At 41.6% G+C, this 18,160-nt stretch overlaps 1 protein-coding gene across 3 annotated transcripts in view; it reads left to right on the plus strand.

Moving 5' to 3' along the window:
• Positions 1–18,160, plus strand: part of MOB2 (MOB kinase activator 2) — a 110,156-nt gene that overhangs the window by 63,699 nt on the left and 28,297 nt on the right. Inside the window, exon 1 of one of the 3 annotated variants that reach the window (XM_066187721.1) lies at positions 16,142–16,326. The exons of the other annotated variants lie outside the window; for them this stretch is intronic. Coding sequence (XP_066043818.1) covers positions 16,217–16,326 — 110 coding nt within the window. The 5' untranslated portion in view covers positions 16,142–16,216. Of the gene's footprint in view, positions 1–16,141; positions 16,327–18,160 lie in introns of those variants that run through there. 3 annotated transcript variants of the gene reach the window in all.

An 18,160-nucleotide genomic window follows, 5' to 3' on the forward strand; every position in this document is an offset into this window, starting at 1 on the left:
GACAAGCACAAGTTTAGGTACCTGCGTAGGAACTGAAAGAAATCTTTTTTTTTGCGGATTCATTTAATTTTTCACTAAAAAAATTTAATTTCTCAATGGTTGAAATATGACTGTAGAAGAAAGAGAGGTGTGTTCCCATCCACCCATATACTGTAATACTGAGCAGTCTGGATATTGGATGCTTCCTGTGAAAGTGAATAACATCTCAAACTTAGTATATGATGCAATCAAGCTATTTTAGGATTTTTTTCTTGGGTAGCTTATAACAAATAGGGTCATATCGACATCTTGGATTTCTTTCCAGTGGAGAACTTATTTTCTCTTCATACCAATTCTTTTTCTTTTACTAATTTTTAATATGTGTTCCTGATGGACATTTGATCAACAAGATCTGTCCTTTCAAACACACAGATTAATTGACAAGTGAGTGACATTCCTAGAAAACCCACACACATTTGTGTCCTAATGATTTTTTTTCCCCCCTGAGCTAAAGACAAGACTAGTTTATGGTTTCCGAAGTGGAGGTGTAGAACTTTCCTGTGCTCTGGGGAGCTGTATTCTCCACTTGAAACAGCATAAATGGATAAAAACGTCTAGCCACTTTATAAGGCTCATAAGAATGAATTAACTTGTACAGTTATTGAAAAAGACATTTATTTACATTTGTTGCATTTATGTAAAGGTAAATAAAGTCTGTGCAAGGGTCTCACCACCTGAAAACTCAGGTAAAAATAACTGATTTTTACATTTATGGGTAAGTCTGCATGAAATATAAATACATTTGAAAACAGCAGTACCAGGGTGAGTAAACATTAGTAAGCCCAGCCATCCTGTCCCTTACCTTACAATAATTACTGGTCTGCATTTGAAGAACAAATCTTAATGTTGCCAAACTCCACCTTTTTCCTGACCCGTCTGTATGTGGGAGAGTCTTTATAAGAATGAGTTTCCTGTTTCCCAGACAAGGGAGGAGAAAAATATGTTTTCTCCCTGTTCTGAAAAACAAAAGGCAGGCAGTGAGTGCATGCCCACGGCAGCTGCCAGCTGAGCCAGAGCCTGTGGACAGCTGCAGCCTCCCGAGAGGCCCTTGGCTGGGCCCTGGTGAAACTGCCCCTTCTTCCACTGCCCATCTCATCAGGATTTACTTGCACACTTGGATCAAGACAGAAACCGGCCAAGAGGGGACAGAAAGAGGTGGATGTGTGGTTTTTATCAGGCCACTTTGACCCAGTCTTTGAAACGTAGAAAAATTGTCATTATTTTCCCCCCCTTTTTTTTCAGGCTCTTTTCCCAAATCCCTTGTTTTCAGTTTTATGGATTAGTTTTCGTCACAGGCTATTAAGCTTTGAAGAGTGAGTTTTACAAGGAACAGTGGCAGAGCAGGAAAATGTGCCTAAGGTACATAGAAAGTAACTGTAGCCCCCTCTGACTGCAATCCTAATATATTTGTAAGGACAGTAAAAATGTACAGAATAGCAAAAGAATGATTCTTCTTTTGACTTGAAGGGATATCTGAAGGTGTGGCAGTCATGTTTCTTCAAAGCCAAGTCAATTGGTTTAGATTTTAACAACTATACCAATTCTGCCCCATATTCTGTGAGCAAGAGTAGCTTCAGCCTTTTCCCACCTTAAATTTTGAACATTATTCCTATTACAGCATTCCAATTTGAAATAGTACAAATTGAGGCTGCTGTTTTTTAAAATAAAATCCACTGCTATGGTTTATAAAAATAAATTTTACTTTAATGGAGGCGATTTCAACCAAGTTAGAGTTCACATCTCTTTTTGATGCTCTCCTTTTTAGTAAAAAAACCCATAATTTTGCTCTCTGTTGGAGAACTGTGCGGTCAATAATGCAGTATGTGATCAATAGATGGAGTCACAATGGTCAGGTAAGGGGCAAAGAGTAGTGTGTCACTGTGTATTAGAGAAACCCTATGACTAAACTCTCCTAAAAAGAGTTCAAGAGAAGTAAGGGTTTGGGTTTTTCAGACTGTGGTTTTGGAATTATCAGTTCCCATTTCTCTGTTTTGCTCTGGAAAGGAGTTATGTTGTAAGTTTGCTCTGGCCATCAGCACATACACTGACTATAGGAGTTCTGAAGAGCATTTGGTGGGAGGGAGAATGTCTCTTACTATTTTGGAGAAATTTAGTTGACTTAATAAATAAGTTGAGCTTTTTATATTCTACATGTATTGAAAATCTGGATAGAACTTTGCTACCATGGCACTCTCAATAGGAAATAAGTATGAATTTCCACTTCTGTATGTGCAGAATAGTTTATCAATAGTAAATCTCATAGTAAATCTGACAAATATAAATAGTAAATCTGCTCTATAGCATGAATAAGTATAATGATGAGGCAGTTTGTGTTACAAACTATGTTGCAATACCAGTTAAATATTTTTATTGTCATGTTCTTGGAAATTGCCTGTAATTTGTCAGCTCCCCTGTACATACATACTGGGATATGGCAATGCAAGAGTGATCCTTCAAAAGTGGTCAGAAAACTGCAAGACTGTAAGGAGATTATTGTTTTTTGGTAATCTTCAACCATGGTGAGCCACAACCACTGTTTTCTCACGGTTCTCTGATAAATGAGTGTGCATGGAACAGCTCTGCTTGGATTGCACCTCTCCATTCTCAAGTCCCAGCCTTTTATTTCTCCTTACATTTCTCTGACTTCCTCCAACAGCATTACTTAACACCATGTCTTGGCAGCTTGGGACAATGGAACAAGTAGATATGCGTGATTTTGCTCTGTGTATGGTGTTATCACTCTAATTTATGGGAACTGATGGAGTTGCCAATACTGAGCACTACATCTTTGTAAATTCTTTGCAAAAAATTCACTCAATTTCACTCCTAGGTCTTCAAGCATGAGAATGTGAATCAGATTTTGTTTTTCTGTATCCATTCAGCCAATTTTTGAACAGCATTGCAGCTCCTGGATGGTTTAATATTTGTATGTGTACAGAGCAGATGTTTGTTGACTTCATGGAAATGCAAGGCTGTTTGTGAAGGGTTACACAAGTAGAACAAATGCCAAGCTGCTGAGCTGTTTCTCACTGCCAGTCTGTTTCTCTTAAGCAACAATCTGCTAATAGAAGTTGTTGTACAAAAGCACATGTCTACAGTACAGGAGGAAAATCTGGCTTCCTTTGTTGCATGGTGAGAGAGCACAGGCTTTCAAGTTTTGCTGGAAATTGATTGTCTGGAATTAGAAATGAGGCAGTAAATGAAGACCCCAGAGAGGGTAAACTGCAGCTTTCACTTTTATTAGAGATGTTACACGTTGAAGTTGGGAAATGTGTGCAAGTTCTGACTTGCATAAGCCCTGAGTTTCTCATCCATCAAGTACCTCAATAATCTTGAGTATATGGAGTGTGTTTGTGGGGAGGGTGGGTCATGTTTTTCAGCAAGTTCAGGTATGGTTGGTCATCCTTGTTGAGTTCTATATGTTAAAGTAGCATTTTTTAAGTGAGACAAAGGACAGTATTGAGGGAATCAGGGGGCACGACTTACTTTGGGTTCTCTCACTGCTGCTCTCTGAATATGTTACTTGTAAGGGGTGGGAGAAGGCATTTTCCCGTTCTGAGTATAAGAAAGCAAGAATAAGGAAGGCAGTGGAGACAGTGAACAGTAAAGTGGAGCTGAGTGGCTTTCCACACTAATGGTCACATTAGCAGATGATAAGACGCAACTCATTCAAGTTTTAGGCTGTATCATGTTCTCCTCCTTCTACACGGTCCCTTGGGTCAGATAATTTGGCTCAAATCAATAACTGTTCTTTGCTCAAGGGTATTCAAGGATTACATTGAAAGCAGCACAACGATAATTTTATGTGGAAGGAGCATAAAACAATATTGCCATGTGCTCTCCATTTGTTTCTTACAACCTAATTTTGAATGACCATATGACCATGCTGTGGCTTCCATGGTTGTGGGTGAGAAAGGGGGGGGAAAAAAAGGGATTACAAGAAAAACAACGCTTTTTTTTTTTCCCTCCTTCAGGTTTTTAATCAAAGGTAGCATAGCCCATGTGGGATGAAATTATTCTAATTGTTACTAAGCTGATTAAATATTTATAAAACAAGAGTTATATTTATAGCTCTTCTCTCTGGATAATGTAAATAAATTGATGATTTAATAGCTTTTTCTTTCCTTGATGAAATAATGAGAAGTAGCATTCTTTCTGTTGACTTGGGACGCAAATATTCTCTGAACTTCTAAACGTGGGAAACTGAAAACATTTAAAACTTGCAACAGGTTATTTAATCTTTTGGGGAATGGAGATCTAGATGAAATTTTGTGTGCTTGTTCATCCCTATTAAGATTTTAGGAGAGCTCCAGATCTTTTGAGCAGTTATGCTTTCACTGTTTTGAGTAGGCGCTTTGATACCGTATAAATTCGAAAGGTGGAAAAGACCTGCAGTATTTAAAGACTGGAAAAAGGCTTTCTAATAATGAGGCATAAAGAGATTTTTTTTTAATTACTCAGAAGGTCCAGAGGTGAATATAATATCTAACTAAAAAAGTTTAAAGAAAGGAGAAGAAAGCTGTAACTGAGAAAGGATGGCGATCGTAATTGGAGATACGGATGTTAAAAAAAGGAGATTTCAAATATTCAAAGGATGTGTGGCTTAACAATGGATGTGATCAGCCATTGAAACAAATTACTACAAAAATAACTGATTTTTCTTCCTTGTCAGATAGACAAGTTGAAGCCAGATGCCTTTCTGGGTGGTGTGCTTTAGGCTAATGTAGATTTGGGTTCACTGCAGGGGTAACTAGATGGAAGGCAGACAAGAACTGAAGGCTGGTTCTGACCCCAGAACCACTCTGGTTGCTGTGGTGTGCTGGCATGAAGTGTACCTGAGCATCCCCGGGTCTGGGAGCTCATTCTGTGGCCTGGACCTAATTGCCCCTGCTTCCCCAAGGGCCTTTGGAAAGAACCTCTGGACATGGGGCAGCCACCCTGCCTTGGTTGCCATCTTCTGTGGGCTCCTGAGCAGCAGGTAGGTGGCTGCATCATCCCCTGCACGTGCAGTACTTTTGATTTGTGCAATCCCAGTAAATCAGGCTTTTCAGGGAAGCACTAGGAAGGTTCTGTGGTGTAGGAGCCTGGCATGCCACCGGAGGAAACGTGTGAATCACTGGGTGGAAAAGTTGGGCGTTACCCGTTGTAAGCCTTGTCACTGCTCCAAATGTCTCCTGGCGTTGTTGGTTGGGGTATGAAGAAGGTTTTTGAGAGTACACCTGCACTGGAACAAAGTCAAGTGTACTTATTGGCAAAATGTGTTTATTTTACCAGTATAGCTTGTTTTACTTGGACAGCTCAGAGGCATGGGTGAGAGGTGACTTTAAAATGTGTGTGCAGAGCACAGGTTTCCTCAGAAGTGCTGTGTCTGCTGTAGCAGCTCTTTGCTAACTTGCTGTATTTGTGTAGGCAAAATACCTTCTTCAATCAAAAGAGCGTCCATTTTCACTGTGAAGTAATTAGAATATGTAAGCTGTAAAAAAACAGTGGGGACACAACTTTTGATTTTATCTACAAGGTTAAAACAGATCAACTCAACCCCAAGAAGGGGCATGTGATGCTGATTATACCTGACAGATCTTGTCTCTATATGAATTTTAAGCTAAGTCTGCCACGTTTTGTCTTGTCTTTAAAACTACTATCCCCCAACAAGCCATTAGTGGTGAAGACAAAGCAATAGCAATGTGAGGTGAAAGATCAGAGGAGTTGTACATTACCTGCTTGTTACTAACAGCTGAATCCATGCTGCGTCATTCCTTCTCCAACTGGTTGTTTAAAAGATAAAGTTTTATCTGAAGAGGATTGTTTTCCAAAGGACTCTCTGAATCCTTGGACAGTGAAGCATAGTTACTCATCCCTTTTCTTTGGTGTGGGAAGTAAACCTCTTCCTTTAACGCCAGACCTTTTCTGCCCTAGACCTTCCCTCTTCCATCTGGCACACAAAAAGGATCTGATGGGCTGTGGAGAGGCCTGGGGTTCCAGGGCAGTGGGTGTCTGTCCCTGCCTGAATTGGCAGCAGGATGTGACTTCTCAGTGGTATAACTTCTGTCTGTTGCATGCTTTGATATGCACCTGCATTGTGATGGGTATGAATACTGACCTCACCTAGGTAAGGTTTTATAATTTTCTTTATGAATTTGTTCATAGGGGAAGACAAGAAACAAGATCCCTCATACAAGAATCACCATACAAGCAGTATAGCTCTGGTTAGGTTCCAAATATGCATGAACACCTTGCATATGCAAACAAAGCAAAGCCTAATTTGTAGAATAAAATATTTTACTACATTCAGAAACAGCAGTAGCACTGTTTTGAATGTTGTATCCTTAAAAGCAACAAGTATATTGTTTTATGATAAGAGAACTATTTTCAAAATTTACATTTAGTTGATCATTTGTTCTTTGTATAAAAATGGAACGTGTCTTGGGAAGAAAATATGGACTTTATTTTACCTTGTAGACTTAGAATACCATGCCCTTTTTGTTTTAACACTAAGCCTGTAGGAAAGCATTTGGGAGCAGAATATATTCTGTATTTTAGCACCCTTCAGGCCAAGAAATGAAAAACTGAATTCTGACATATAATCAATCAGATGCTTGAATATGGATTCACCATACCAATGTTAGCTTTTGAGCTGCTTAATTCTTAGCTGTTGTGTCTCTTCTTTTCATGTGACTTGCTCGGGTGTGGTTACCCTGAACTAGCTCTCTGTCAGAGATACGTCTATAATTAAAATTATATAAGGCTTCATCTGTTCAGAGGAATTTTGCATGGTTCATACTTCTGGTTATCATATGAAAGAGCTTGCAAAGTTTTGATGATATTTTCAATAATCTGCTATGTTTTAGTTTTGCTGCTTCTGGTTGGTGTGCACAATGCTATTAATACATCATATTTATGCCTTTATCAGCTGTGCACACATTCATTTTAAGAAAACATCAGGAGAATTTCCTTGACACTCTTCTGTTCGATACACATTTAGAAGGGAATTCTCTTACTGAAGTTTTAAGGATATTTTTTTTAAGTCAGCATGCCAATACAGAAAGTTTAGGCAACTGTGGTAAAGACATGGGGAGAATAACAGTGAAGAAAGCTGAAGGAGAAAATGTAATACCTGTTTCAGAAAATTAATAAAAATAAAGTGACTGAAATGAAAAATAGCTCTTCCTTTACTAAAGTAAAAACAATGAAAAGATGGTGCTGCCCAAGTTCGGGTGTGTACATGTTTATGTAATGTGGGAAAAATTTTCTAACAAACTAAGAATAGTGGTTAAATGTTTGCCCTCTTTGTAGTATTCTAGTCATGATGCAATTCTCAGCAAAATGCACTATAATTATACAGGGAAGTTGCTATTTGCATAGTAGAACATGGTGTATCTTCCCCAGTTTCAAACAATTTTTAGACCAGAACGTTGAAAGGGAAAGGTTCACTTTCTGTGTGTTGGAGTGCATTTCCTTGATGCACATAATGTTCCCTCAAATGTTCCTTGTGTAGAAGTAGCTCAAGATGCAGGACGAATGCATCTTCTAGTGTTCACTTTTACCTCCCCAGTGAGAAGCTTAGAAAAATGTGAAAATATTTTAGGTATTGTGTTATTACTGAATTTAGGTAAATGGCTGTCTGTCTGTCTGTCTGTCTATCTATCTATCTATCTATCTATCTATCTATCTATCTATCCCTTACCTGCCTGTGCATCCTTGCAGTAACACTGCAGCTTTCATGCCTCTTCCCAGTCATGAAGCACTTTTCATCAAGCATTTGCAAAAGAAGTCTTTGCCATGCTCACAGTAATGGTATTTCTCAGTCGCTAAGTAGGAATTACGGTAGTTTGACATAATTACCCATTGATCCTGTAGTCTCAGTACATATTGATATTGACAAAGTCCTGAAAGCAAGCAGTTTAGGAAAAGTGTGCAAAGCAAGAAATGCAAAGTGAAGATTATAGTAATTTCTTTGGTTTTGGCTGTGGAACTGGAGATTTATTTGGCAACGTTCATACAGAATAGTCTTGGTAGACACAGTAGTATCCTTTCCTCAGTTTCTGTCCAGTACATTAAGTGTGACTTTTCTTTTGTCTGAGAGCAGGCAAGGCTAATTTTCTTCCTGCATTACTAAAACATGACAAATGGCAATCTTGTCTAACCAGAACAGCAAAGCTCTTCTGTCAGCCAGTGCTTTTGTTTCCTAGTAAATAAACATCCATCCGAGTGTTGTAATGGACTATGGGGGAAAAGATCTAGATGTAGCCATAGAACAAATTCTAGGCAAAATGGAGATTTTAAGCAAGATAGCATCAGAAAAGCCTCCTATATACAGCAGTGTTGCTCAGTGACAGATGTGTGCTTAATGGTGTTATTTTTAAACCCATGTCTTTCTCCATGATTAGCTTAAACTCAGGGCTATTCCACTGTACATTCTAACTTCTTCCTTGATCAGATGAGAGTTGGGTTAATTTCCTTTATTTTATGGTGTTTCAGCAGTACAAGCATGTCACAGTAATAAGAATACTTGTGTCATGTAGAGTGTTAGCCCAGCTGAAGTTTGGAAGGCAATTCTGTTATAAGCAGACCCTTTCATGACCTCTGTAGGCTTCCAGTTTGTTGGTTTTTTTTAAAAAAAGCAGCTCTTAAATATTCTGAGCCTAAAATTGAAACTTGTGATGGTTTGAGATAATTCAAGTACTTCTGCTTGGTATTATCTTTGTAGAAAGAAGTGATGTTTTCCACAACTATTCCTCTTTTGGGTGGGTGGGTTTTTTTGTTGTTGTTGTTGCTTTGTTTGTTTTTTTAACTACTGCCATGATTTCCCTCATTGGCTTAGCTTGCTTTTGAAGAAATGTTAGTTAGAAACAATGAACATGATACAACCCAACAATCCTGTGTACACCAAGCTTTTTTTATTCTACCAGCTCCCCATTAAACTAGGCCAGTGCGCTTCCAGAATATATTAGTGCAGAGCCTAAAAAACCCGTGTATGGTAGCCTGCCACTCTTTGTCCAAATCTGTCCAGAATTTGTTGGACAGGACTGGTCTCAAGACCATATGATCATGTTGGGTTTTGTAAAATGCTGGAAGTTCTACACCATCAAAGTATGCAAATCAAATGGGTAAGTGAATAGTTCTGAAGCCATTTTCTTCTTCAGGAAAAACAAAACAAAACCAAAAAAAAACCACCAAAAAAACACACCTAGCGGTATTTGCGTAAGAAGTTTTAGGAAAACACCCAGCGGGCTACTCGTACTATGCAGTCTTGTGTGGCCATAGCTACGTAAGTATTTATGTCTCACATGCAACAGAGCTCTCTTGCAGACACAGGCAAGACTCTGCTGTGAGGGTGTTATGGGTTCCTGTGTACGAGATTTTTACTACAGCCAAGTGTCAGGAATTGTCCTGTAAAACTCCAGGGGGTTTTTTTTCAGTAAATTTGTAAATCTCTCATTTAACATGCTGAATAAGAATTGCTAATGCTTTCACATGGCTTGAAATACTTAGCAGTATGTGAGGTTTGAGGATTCCTCAAAGGCAAGATCTTCACGCTTTTACTTCCACAACTGTTTTGAAAGGCAGCAGTGTAACTTGAGCTGTGACAAAGCCTTGGGGTGTGTGTGTGAATCCCGGTGTCCATCTCCAGCACACGCCTTTGCACGCACGCTGACCGAACAGGTTTTCCTGCCGGGCTGGGAAGTGGCCCCTCCTCCGGGCTGAGCTGCCCCAGTGCAAACACTGCCCGTACTTACGCATTTGCTGAACGCCTGCTGGAAAGTTCTTCACCGGGTTAAGAAATTTGAACTATTTCAGGTTGTTGGTTAGGAACTTTATGACATTGTTTACATGGCTAAATCTGTGCTGGCCTCCTGTTGCTCTGATCTGTGCTGGGCCTGAGCAGTATTAAGAAATCAAATTAGCTTGGATGAAGCATCTCTGCGTTGAGTGTGGAATGCAAATGTGCACTGGTCTGGGCGTGAACCAAGTTAATTTTGTCACGTCTGGATTTTGTGGTCCTGCTCTTCAGAAGTAGTAGCTAAGGAGTTAGTCTGTAAATGCCAGGAATTACAACAAATAGTTTCTCATTACATAATGTAAGCTCTGTGTGTTATATTTTGTAATGCATGCCTGGGGAAAAATCTCATAGAATAAATTTCATGCTTATTTCATGAATTGTTTTTTCCTTGTGCTGTCATCTAAATGTGACATTACCAGATAAAAGCATTTAACTGTACTGAAATGAAGCCATTCTTAGCACCAAAAAGGAGGGAAACTTTTATTTCCTTAGTTTCTCTCCATCTGTCTGGGAAAACTCTCCAAGTTCACTCCCAGCATCTCCCCTTTTTCCTTCTGTGCCTTTCCCACCCAAGCATAGATAGTCCTGACCAATAACAGTGCTGCCACAGCTACCCTCCTTTCCTGTGCTGATTACACCTTTGACTCCTTAGCCCAGAGTTTTGTGCCAATTTGCAATTAGGATTTTATTTTCCATGCCATATTTACCCAAGTCTCTAGAAACAGTAGCTGTGTTGTAAAACTTACAGGGAGAGTTCTGTGTATATGTAGCAAGTGGTTCTGAATATGTTAAACAATCTCTGGGGAGAACTTCTTAGCCAAGTTTTAGAAGTTTTACCTCTTTATATGAAGCTTGAGGTCCAGTGTATTTGGGGGAGGAAAAAAAAAAGGAGTCTTTCATTTTAGCTTTTCTGTATCAAATGCATATGGCATTAATGCTTCCCTGGAGTGCAGCCTAGCTAAACTTTAAAATCAGGGCAAGGAAAAAAAAAAAAAGGAATGGTAGAATGTGAGATGAAATTGTCACTTGCATTATATCTGGGAAAGAACTAACAGCAGCTGCAATGGTAGAAATTCAGCATCTTAATCTTTACAGTGTGCTGTAAGCACCCATGGAGCCCATCAGCAGGTACTCTGCTTAATTAAGGCTTCTTCCTTTGACTTACTTGGTGAGATGCATGTGTTGAAAGACGTTTTTGGGCACTCAAAATGATAAATGCATTAGTTCACTGGCACACCTTCAGTTATTTGTGTTTTCTTTTCACCCTTTTCTCCACCAAAAGAGAAAAGGTTTTCACCTTTGCTGAGACTGATGTTGCATGTCACACCAGTGTCACCTTTTACCAGGCTTTTGCTAAGCACACTTTGTCTCTGTGGAAGACTCTTTATGAGAGTGATGGATTTGAGCTCTTTCGTTGAAATATTTTCCAGTTTATTGTCCTGTATATAGTATTGCCAAGTATATTGTTTTACAAATTGGAAAAAAAGAAAACCCTCTGCCTCCTGCGGCTGTGCCATGGTGGTGTTTTACTCTACTGGAATGACCTCTGTAGGAAAGGTACTGTATAGGGACTGCTTCATCCTCACTGAAACAGGGTGCCATAGGATGGTGTACAACTTAGTGCATAAAGAAATGAACCTTTGCAGTTGAAAGCAGGGGAACCTTTAAGCAGAAGGAAGTAACATTAGAACTTGCCTAGGATTCAGAATAACTTCTAATAAGAGAAATTATTTTTATATATAATGGTACGTTTTCAGGGTTTCCGCAAACTGATGTCTGAATCTGATGTTTCACTGCAACTCCATGGCAATTTTTTCACTCAGAATCTACTTGCCTCAACCTTGCCTGAACAGCTGCACAGGAAACAAGTGTCCTTTCAGTTTGTGTTTTCAGAGGGCTTCTGTCATTTTAGGTGGGCTGACTCAGGAGGACTGGCTGAAATACAGGTGATAAAAATGATCTGTTCTCTATTTCAGATTACCTCTTCACGTAGAGTCTGAGTGTGATCATCCCATCCTTTATTAATAGTGCTCAGGTATTAGTTCAGTGCTGGTAGAGTTGAGTATCTCTTGTTGAGCTGCTTTACTGCTGCTTCCTTCAACACATTCACGTTCTTCATCTCATCCATACACACTTGCTGAACCTGGCTTAACTTGACATTTGGGATTTTAGAACAATAGATGCACCTACACACTTGTCAGAAATATAATAGCTTTGAGATCACGATTTCTCTGTTCGGTACATACAGCAGCATTCTTTCCTTTTCCTTTGCTCTGTATTTTATTTTACTAAGTAAAGTGGTTTTTGATGAATTCTTGGTGGTTCTCATTTTGTGCATCCTTTCCAAAAAGCCTTAATATAATTTTTTTTTTTGAGTTCCCAATGGAGCTTTACTGATACTATGAGCTAATTTGCTTTTCTTGCTGCAAATGATTGCTTATTTCTCATGTTCTGGATGAGGGGAGAATATTGTGTACCATTTTTTTTCTCTCTGCTAGTTGTAGAAAAAACACCCCATAGTATTGATGAAGCCAAAATGATTGCAGGATAGACACTGACTTGTCATTATTTTCAGAGTTTTCAGTAAAGCAGCAGTAGGCACCTTGTCATTTAAATATGTGCTGCTTTTAAGCTCAGTCTTTTATGCACTAACTTTCTGCACCGTGCATGGCCACTTTGTGATAAGGCTTGTATCACAACACTCTGTGTGGCCAGGAAGACCTATTGCTCCTGCTATTGTCTCAAGAGTGGAGCTGAACGCATACCTTTAAAACCTATTTCCCCCTTCACTCTGACCACTCCAAACTGCTTTTTGAGACTGAGACAACTTGTCTTCAGGCTGTCTTCTGTCTCAAATCTACGCCTGTAGTGCTGATACTGAGCAGAGCTGCTTGTGCCATCTGCTGCTGTGTGAGGATGACAAAATGGAGAGCAAATTTAATCTCAGTATAAATACAGCTTAGAGGCAAGCTGAAGGATAAAATGTTCATTGCTGATTTTCAGTGGTTCCAGACACTTGGGAGTACCCTGTAACTGGAAAGGGTACTTGGCTAGGTGGTATCAGGGCACACTAAAGTCAAACAAAAGGGCTAATGAGCTTGCAAAATTGAAATGTTATATGTCAGGCAGGGACACGCAATAAACTTAAGCTTAATTTAAAACAGGACTTTACAGTCTGATGTTACAAGGCTTCACTTCTATGCATATAAATGCTGAATTGTACCTTTTTTTTTTTTTTTCCTCCCGTGACATTGTTTGTTTGTCTGGGTCAAATACAACTCGCTTTCTTTGCCAACCTCCAAGTACCAGTATCCATCCCTGTGGTGGCTGCTTTACATGTACTTTTTATGGAATGGTAAAAGGGGAAAATGAGTATATAATGCTTAACTGCTGCTTATAACAACATTATAAACACAAAGCATTATTCATAAAATTTATAAATATCATTCCTTGGCTTGGTAGTTGGAATCAGTGTGGAAGGCTTTCCATCAGTGTGCTCCTAGCACATGTAGTCATGTATAAGTGAGGAGAAGTGGGGCTCCCCTCTTCCTAATGCCCTGCTGTGCCCTTCCTCTGTGCCTCTGGTGATGTCACTGTTTTGCTGATGAGTCTGTAGATCCAACACAAGCTGTTTGTAGGTCCATTCACAGGTAGTTCTGTCAACGTTTAGTGATGATTTCAATACACAAAGCTGCCTGTCTGGTGGATAAGGTGCATGCCAGAAACAGTTCACCGGTGCTGAAGCACACTTGGGCTAAGGTCGGATGCAACAGTTGTTAACATGCAGAGCATGTGGAGGAAGCAAGCGAAAAAGAGGCTTCTGATGAATGTAAATAGGCAGGATTTCAGATGGCTGTAGACACACCCTTAAGGAAGTGTAGATATGCATCCTTCAGAATATGCATAAGTGGAGATCAGACCAGCAGCTGTGTTCAAATAAACACTCCTTGTAGATGGAATACTCTTCTTTCTGGATGAAGCAGCTCTCAAATAAACCGATTTGTGCCTGCACGTGTATTCTAAATGTTGTCAAAGTTGTAAGAATCTGTACTGCACATGTGATTTAAATTGTGCCATATAAATAAAGTGCATGTGCCTAAGTTGTGCTTCCTATAATAATGTGATTTTTATTATTTTGAAGCATTTAAAATTGACTTAGAGGTGCTGGGTTTTCCCACAACTTGCATTAAATCTGTATTACAGTAAACTGTAGCATGTAGTTGATCCAAACAGATCTTGAATAGAGGAGAACTGATAGGTGGGGGAAAGGGTGCCACGGAGACATATGGTTGAGGAAAGGGAAAGAAAAATGCTGGGTTGATGTGGAAGCTAGTAGAAGAGAGAAATAGGCCATTTATTTGCATCAAAGTAAAAAGGGACCAGGTTTGAAAGTTGCGTTTCAGTCAATATTTTGGTTTTACCAGAAGAGGATCAGTTCCTAACCTGCGTGAGATCACCGAACCTCCATCTCTGAAGAGCAACTGTTTTGCAGTTGGAGTCACGGAGAGGCTAACTTTCTTAATACAACTGTAATACCACAGAGCTCTATTTATTTTGGTTTTACCCCTGGATTTTTTCTTTAATTTACTTTGGATAGACAGACTTTTAATAAAACTTAAGCTGCTTTATATCACAGGCTTGTTGTTTTTAAGGTGGTTCTTTAACAAATGAAATCCTCTCTGTGCAGATTTCACTGGTGGGCAAAGCGAGGGCAGCTGCCCTTTTGGCAGGTGTCCTTCCTCCGCTTGCCAGGACTCTTGCTTTGTAATGTTACTGCAACAAGTTGCTCTTACTTGGGGAAAAGGTTGACAGAGCATCAGATTTTTCACGGGTTGGATTATCTCCTGTATGAAGCGCCAGAATTCATTGTGGAAAGCTGAGCTGTGTTCAGCTGCAGGCTTCCGGTGTGCTATCAGTGAAGTCATTAAAACGCCATCTGAAGTGGATTGCCGGTACAGTGGGAATCAAAATACCACCTGCTTCACAAGGGTGAGGAGGCCTAACTTGGACATGCAACTAAAAGTGCGGGGCTGACAAACACGCCTGCCTGGGTAGATGCTTTGGGACTGAGCAGCAGCGCATTTTTACTTCAGGTTGCGTCACGGGGCTGTGGTTTCTTGGGTTTTTGCAAACAGCGGGCACATTCCTGCCTGCTTTGACCAGGTGATGCCGAGTTGGTGGCAGCGGCAATGTCACTGTTTGTGCTAGGCTGAATTCAACAGGCCTGTTGGCCTTCCGTTTACAGGGGAAGATGCCTGTTCAGTATGTGAACAGGAACACTTGGCTGTACCCTGAATGGGGAATTGCCCTTTCTAATTGCAGCTAGTCTTGTAGGTGTACATAAAATGGCAAACCCACTGTTTTCTCTGAGATATCATGGGCCAGGCTTCAGTGTGTCAGAATAAGTAGTGTCCTCAAGTCTTTCTGCTCTAGGTCACATTATGCCACACCTGTCACATTTTTTGTTGTGATCTGGCTCTTAATGCTACATCTGCAACCTGTGGGCACAGCTGCCTGTCCAAAAGGAGTGTGGACTGGTGCTTATGTGGCATGGCTAAGAAGGTGGACATATACAGTGCCTTTCTAAGGTCTGTTAGGAAAACATGGCCAAGTGGTTTATCCAGGCAAAACCGAAGGTAGGTGACAGTGGACCTTGAATTTGGGGACCCTGCTTAATCACTCATCCTCTGAGGACCATTACCCATGTGCTTGCTCTTAACTCTGGTCACGATGGCAAGTCATCTCTTGCTGTTTATAGCCTTCTTCACCCTTCCTCTGTCTAAGTGTCTCTGAGAAAGGTCTCGATGTCACTGCTGGGCTGCCATGTGCTCTGTAAGACTGTCTGTAGCTCTGGTAGCCTGTCACACAGAGTACTGAGAGCGGTGCAAAGCCTTACTCACAAAAGGCATCATTATTCCCCTTTCTCACCGGGAGTCCAGCCTGGCCCCATTACGGACGGGGCCCGTAGTGCAGACGGCAAAGCAGAACGTTTGCCTCGTGTCCTGCTCCGTCAGACACCGCCCTACTTTGCCTTGCTTATTCTCCGGCTGCCAAAAAAAAGGGGCAGAGGACTGTACAGTCGGTGCTGGTGCTGGTGCTGGTGCTGGTGCTGGGCAGCCGCGCTCCGCCGTGCCGGCGCTGCCCGGGGCTTGTGTAAGGCGGCCGCAGCGCCGAGGGGCGCGGGGGCGGCGCCGGGCGCTGCTCGGGCCGGTTCGGGGCCGGTTCGGGGCCGGGCCGGGCTGGGCGGGCCGGGCGGAGGAGCCGCGGCACCGCCCGCCCCCAGCGCCATTGGCGGGGCCGGGCCGGCGGGGCCGGGCCGGCGGGGGCGGGCGGCGGGGACAGCGGCGCGGAGCCCGGGCCGAGCGAGGCGCGATCGCCGCTGCGCACCGCCGTACCATGGTGGGGGATCACTGCAGCCTCCCCGGTGAACGGCCCGTGCTCGCCCAGAGTCCCAAGCCCGGATTAAGCTGCAAGATGGTCCTGCAGGCGGTGGGCAAAGTGCTGCGGTAAGGACGGGTCCGGCGGTGGTCGTGGCGCCGGGCCGGGCGGGCAGGGCGGCTGCCCACGGGGCATCCCGGCAGAGGAGGGAGCTGGAGCTCGAGTGAAAACTCCGGCCGGGGCGCTCCCGAGCCGCGCTCCTCTCCGGGGGAAGAAGGGAGGCTGCTTTTGGCTCCCTCTGGATCTTGTGTAGCGACCGGGGAAGCTGGAAGTTGGAACAGCAGCAAGCCCCTGGAGAGGAACATTTGTTCACCCTTAATACGGCAGTCGGGTTTTGTTTGCGCTTTCATGAGAACAGGGTTTCCAGGACGTAAGCAGACAGCGAAGGTCATGGCTTGCCTGAATAAGGAGTCTGACCAAGATGCTGCATATGCTTTGGCAAGTTTTCTACAGAAATGTTGTAAGATGAAGGGGGAAAATTGCTCATGCAGCTCAGAAAGGCTTGTGTGAACACTGAGACGTGGATGACTGCTGAGACCAAAACCAGACTCTTTGGCAAAGGATGTGCAGTAATTTGATTCGGAGGAGTTCTGACCCGTTCTGCTTGGCAGGGAAAAACGTCACCACAAGTATTAGGATTAGAGCCTCTTTCAACAACTGCAGCTTTTTTATTTTGGTTGTGTTCCGATATTTTTCTGGGATCTGTGGAGAGTTGCAGTAAGGCTCCAGAAAGGAGCCTTGTTCCTCCAGCATAACTTTATTTGGCAAGCTTTCGTTCGTCCCCGTTTCCTACTGTCTGTTGCCAGTTGTTAAATGTTTGTCAACAGGAACATTATCCCTCTCTTCCTCTGTTGACTCATGTCTCTCCCCAAGCGAGTTTAAGGGAGCCATTTATTAAAGCAGAATGTTCCGATCACAAAGCGGCTGAGCTCTGGCTGGGACTTCAGCTAGAGGAGTTCGCCGAGCATGAAACAGCCTTGGTGGGAACAGCTGCTTAGATTTGCTCTTAAAGTCTCGTAGTGCCGTTGGTTTTTTTGTTGTTGTTGTTTGTTCGTTTGTTTGTTTGTTTTTCCCTGTTAAAAATACTTACCCGTAGAAAATACTAATTTAAAGAACTGAGGTTTCCCTTTCAGCTTTTTAGCAAGTTTAATGTCTCTTGCATTTTTTTGGGGCAGCGTGTCTATAATTCTGTATGGTGTTACACAGCTGGTCATATCATAAAATCCTTTGGCCAGCGACTTGCTATTCATGATGTGAACCTTTTGAAGTTTTTGGTAGCTGTTCTATTGGCAGCACTCCCAGATGTAAATAGATGGGTGCCTCTGTAGGGAAGAATTGCCAAACCTTTTGTTAAGCATCTATGGCAGTTTATTTTAAAGTATAGGTAAGTTCCTGTGACTTAGCAGTGAAACATATATTTTTGATTTGTTCAGTGCACACTTTTAAAAAAATGGAACGTTAACCACAGCCTTTCTCCTCCTACTGGAGTACGTGCAGAAATTGTGCATAATTTTGCTTTTCTTTTTAGATTTATTTTTTATGTGTACTATAAAACTGTTATGAAAGCAGGAAAACATTGTCTAACATGAAATGTTTTGGATTCATGAATTAATAGCACAACTTCATTTTGTTGAACTGTTACTAAATGGAAATGACTACTGTTTTGTCGTTGAGTGTTCTTTTAATGTGTCTTTTTGTTCTGGGTTATCTCCTTTTGCTCGTGATTAGAGAGAAATGTGAAATCACAAAAACTTTCTTTAGATGCCAGACTGGTTTGCTTATTTCTCCTCTTCAATCTGCTTCAGATGCCTTATCTGACCTTATGTGTGTTACATCATCTTGCTTTGTTCTGTAAAACAAACTCACCCTACTCGGTAAAGAGCTCAGGCAGTGTGAAAGCAC

Source organism: Chamaea fasciata, unplaced genomic scaffold (genome assembly GCF_029207755.1).
Source record: "Chamaea fasciata isolate MVZ Bird 193981 ecotype frontalis unplaced genomic scaffold, bChaFas1.0.hap1 SCAF_7, whole genome shotgun sequence".
Lineage (NCBI taxonomy): Eukaryota > Metazoa > Chordata > Aves > Passeriformes > Sylviidae > Chamaea > Chamaea fasciata.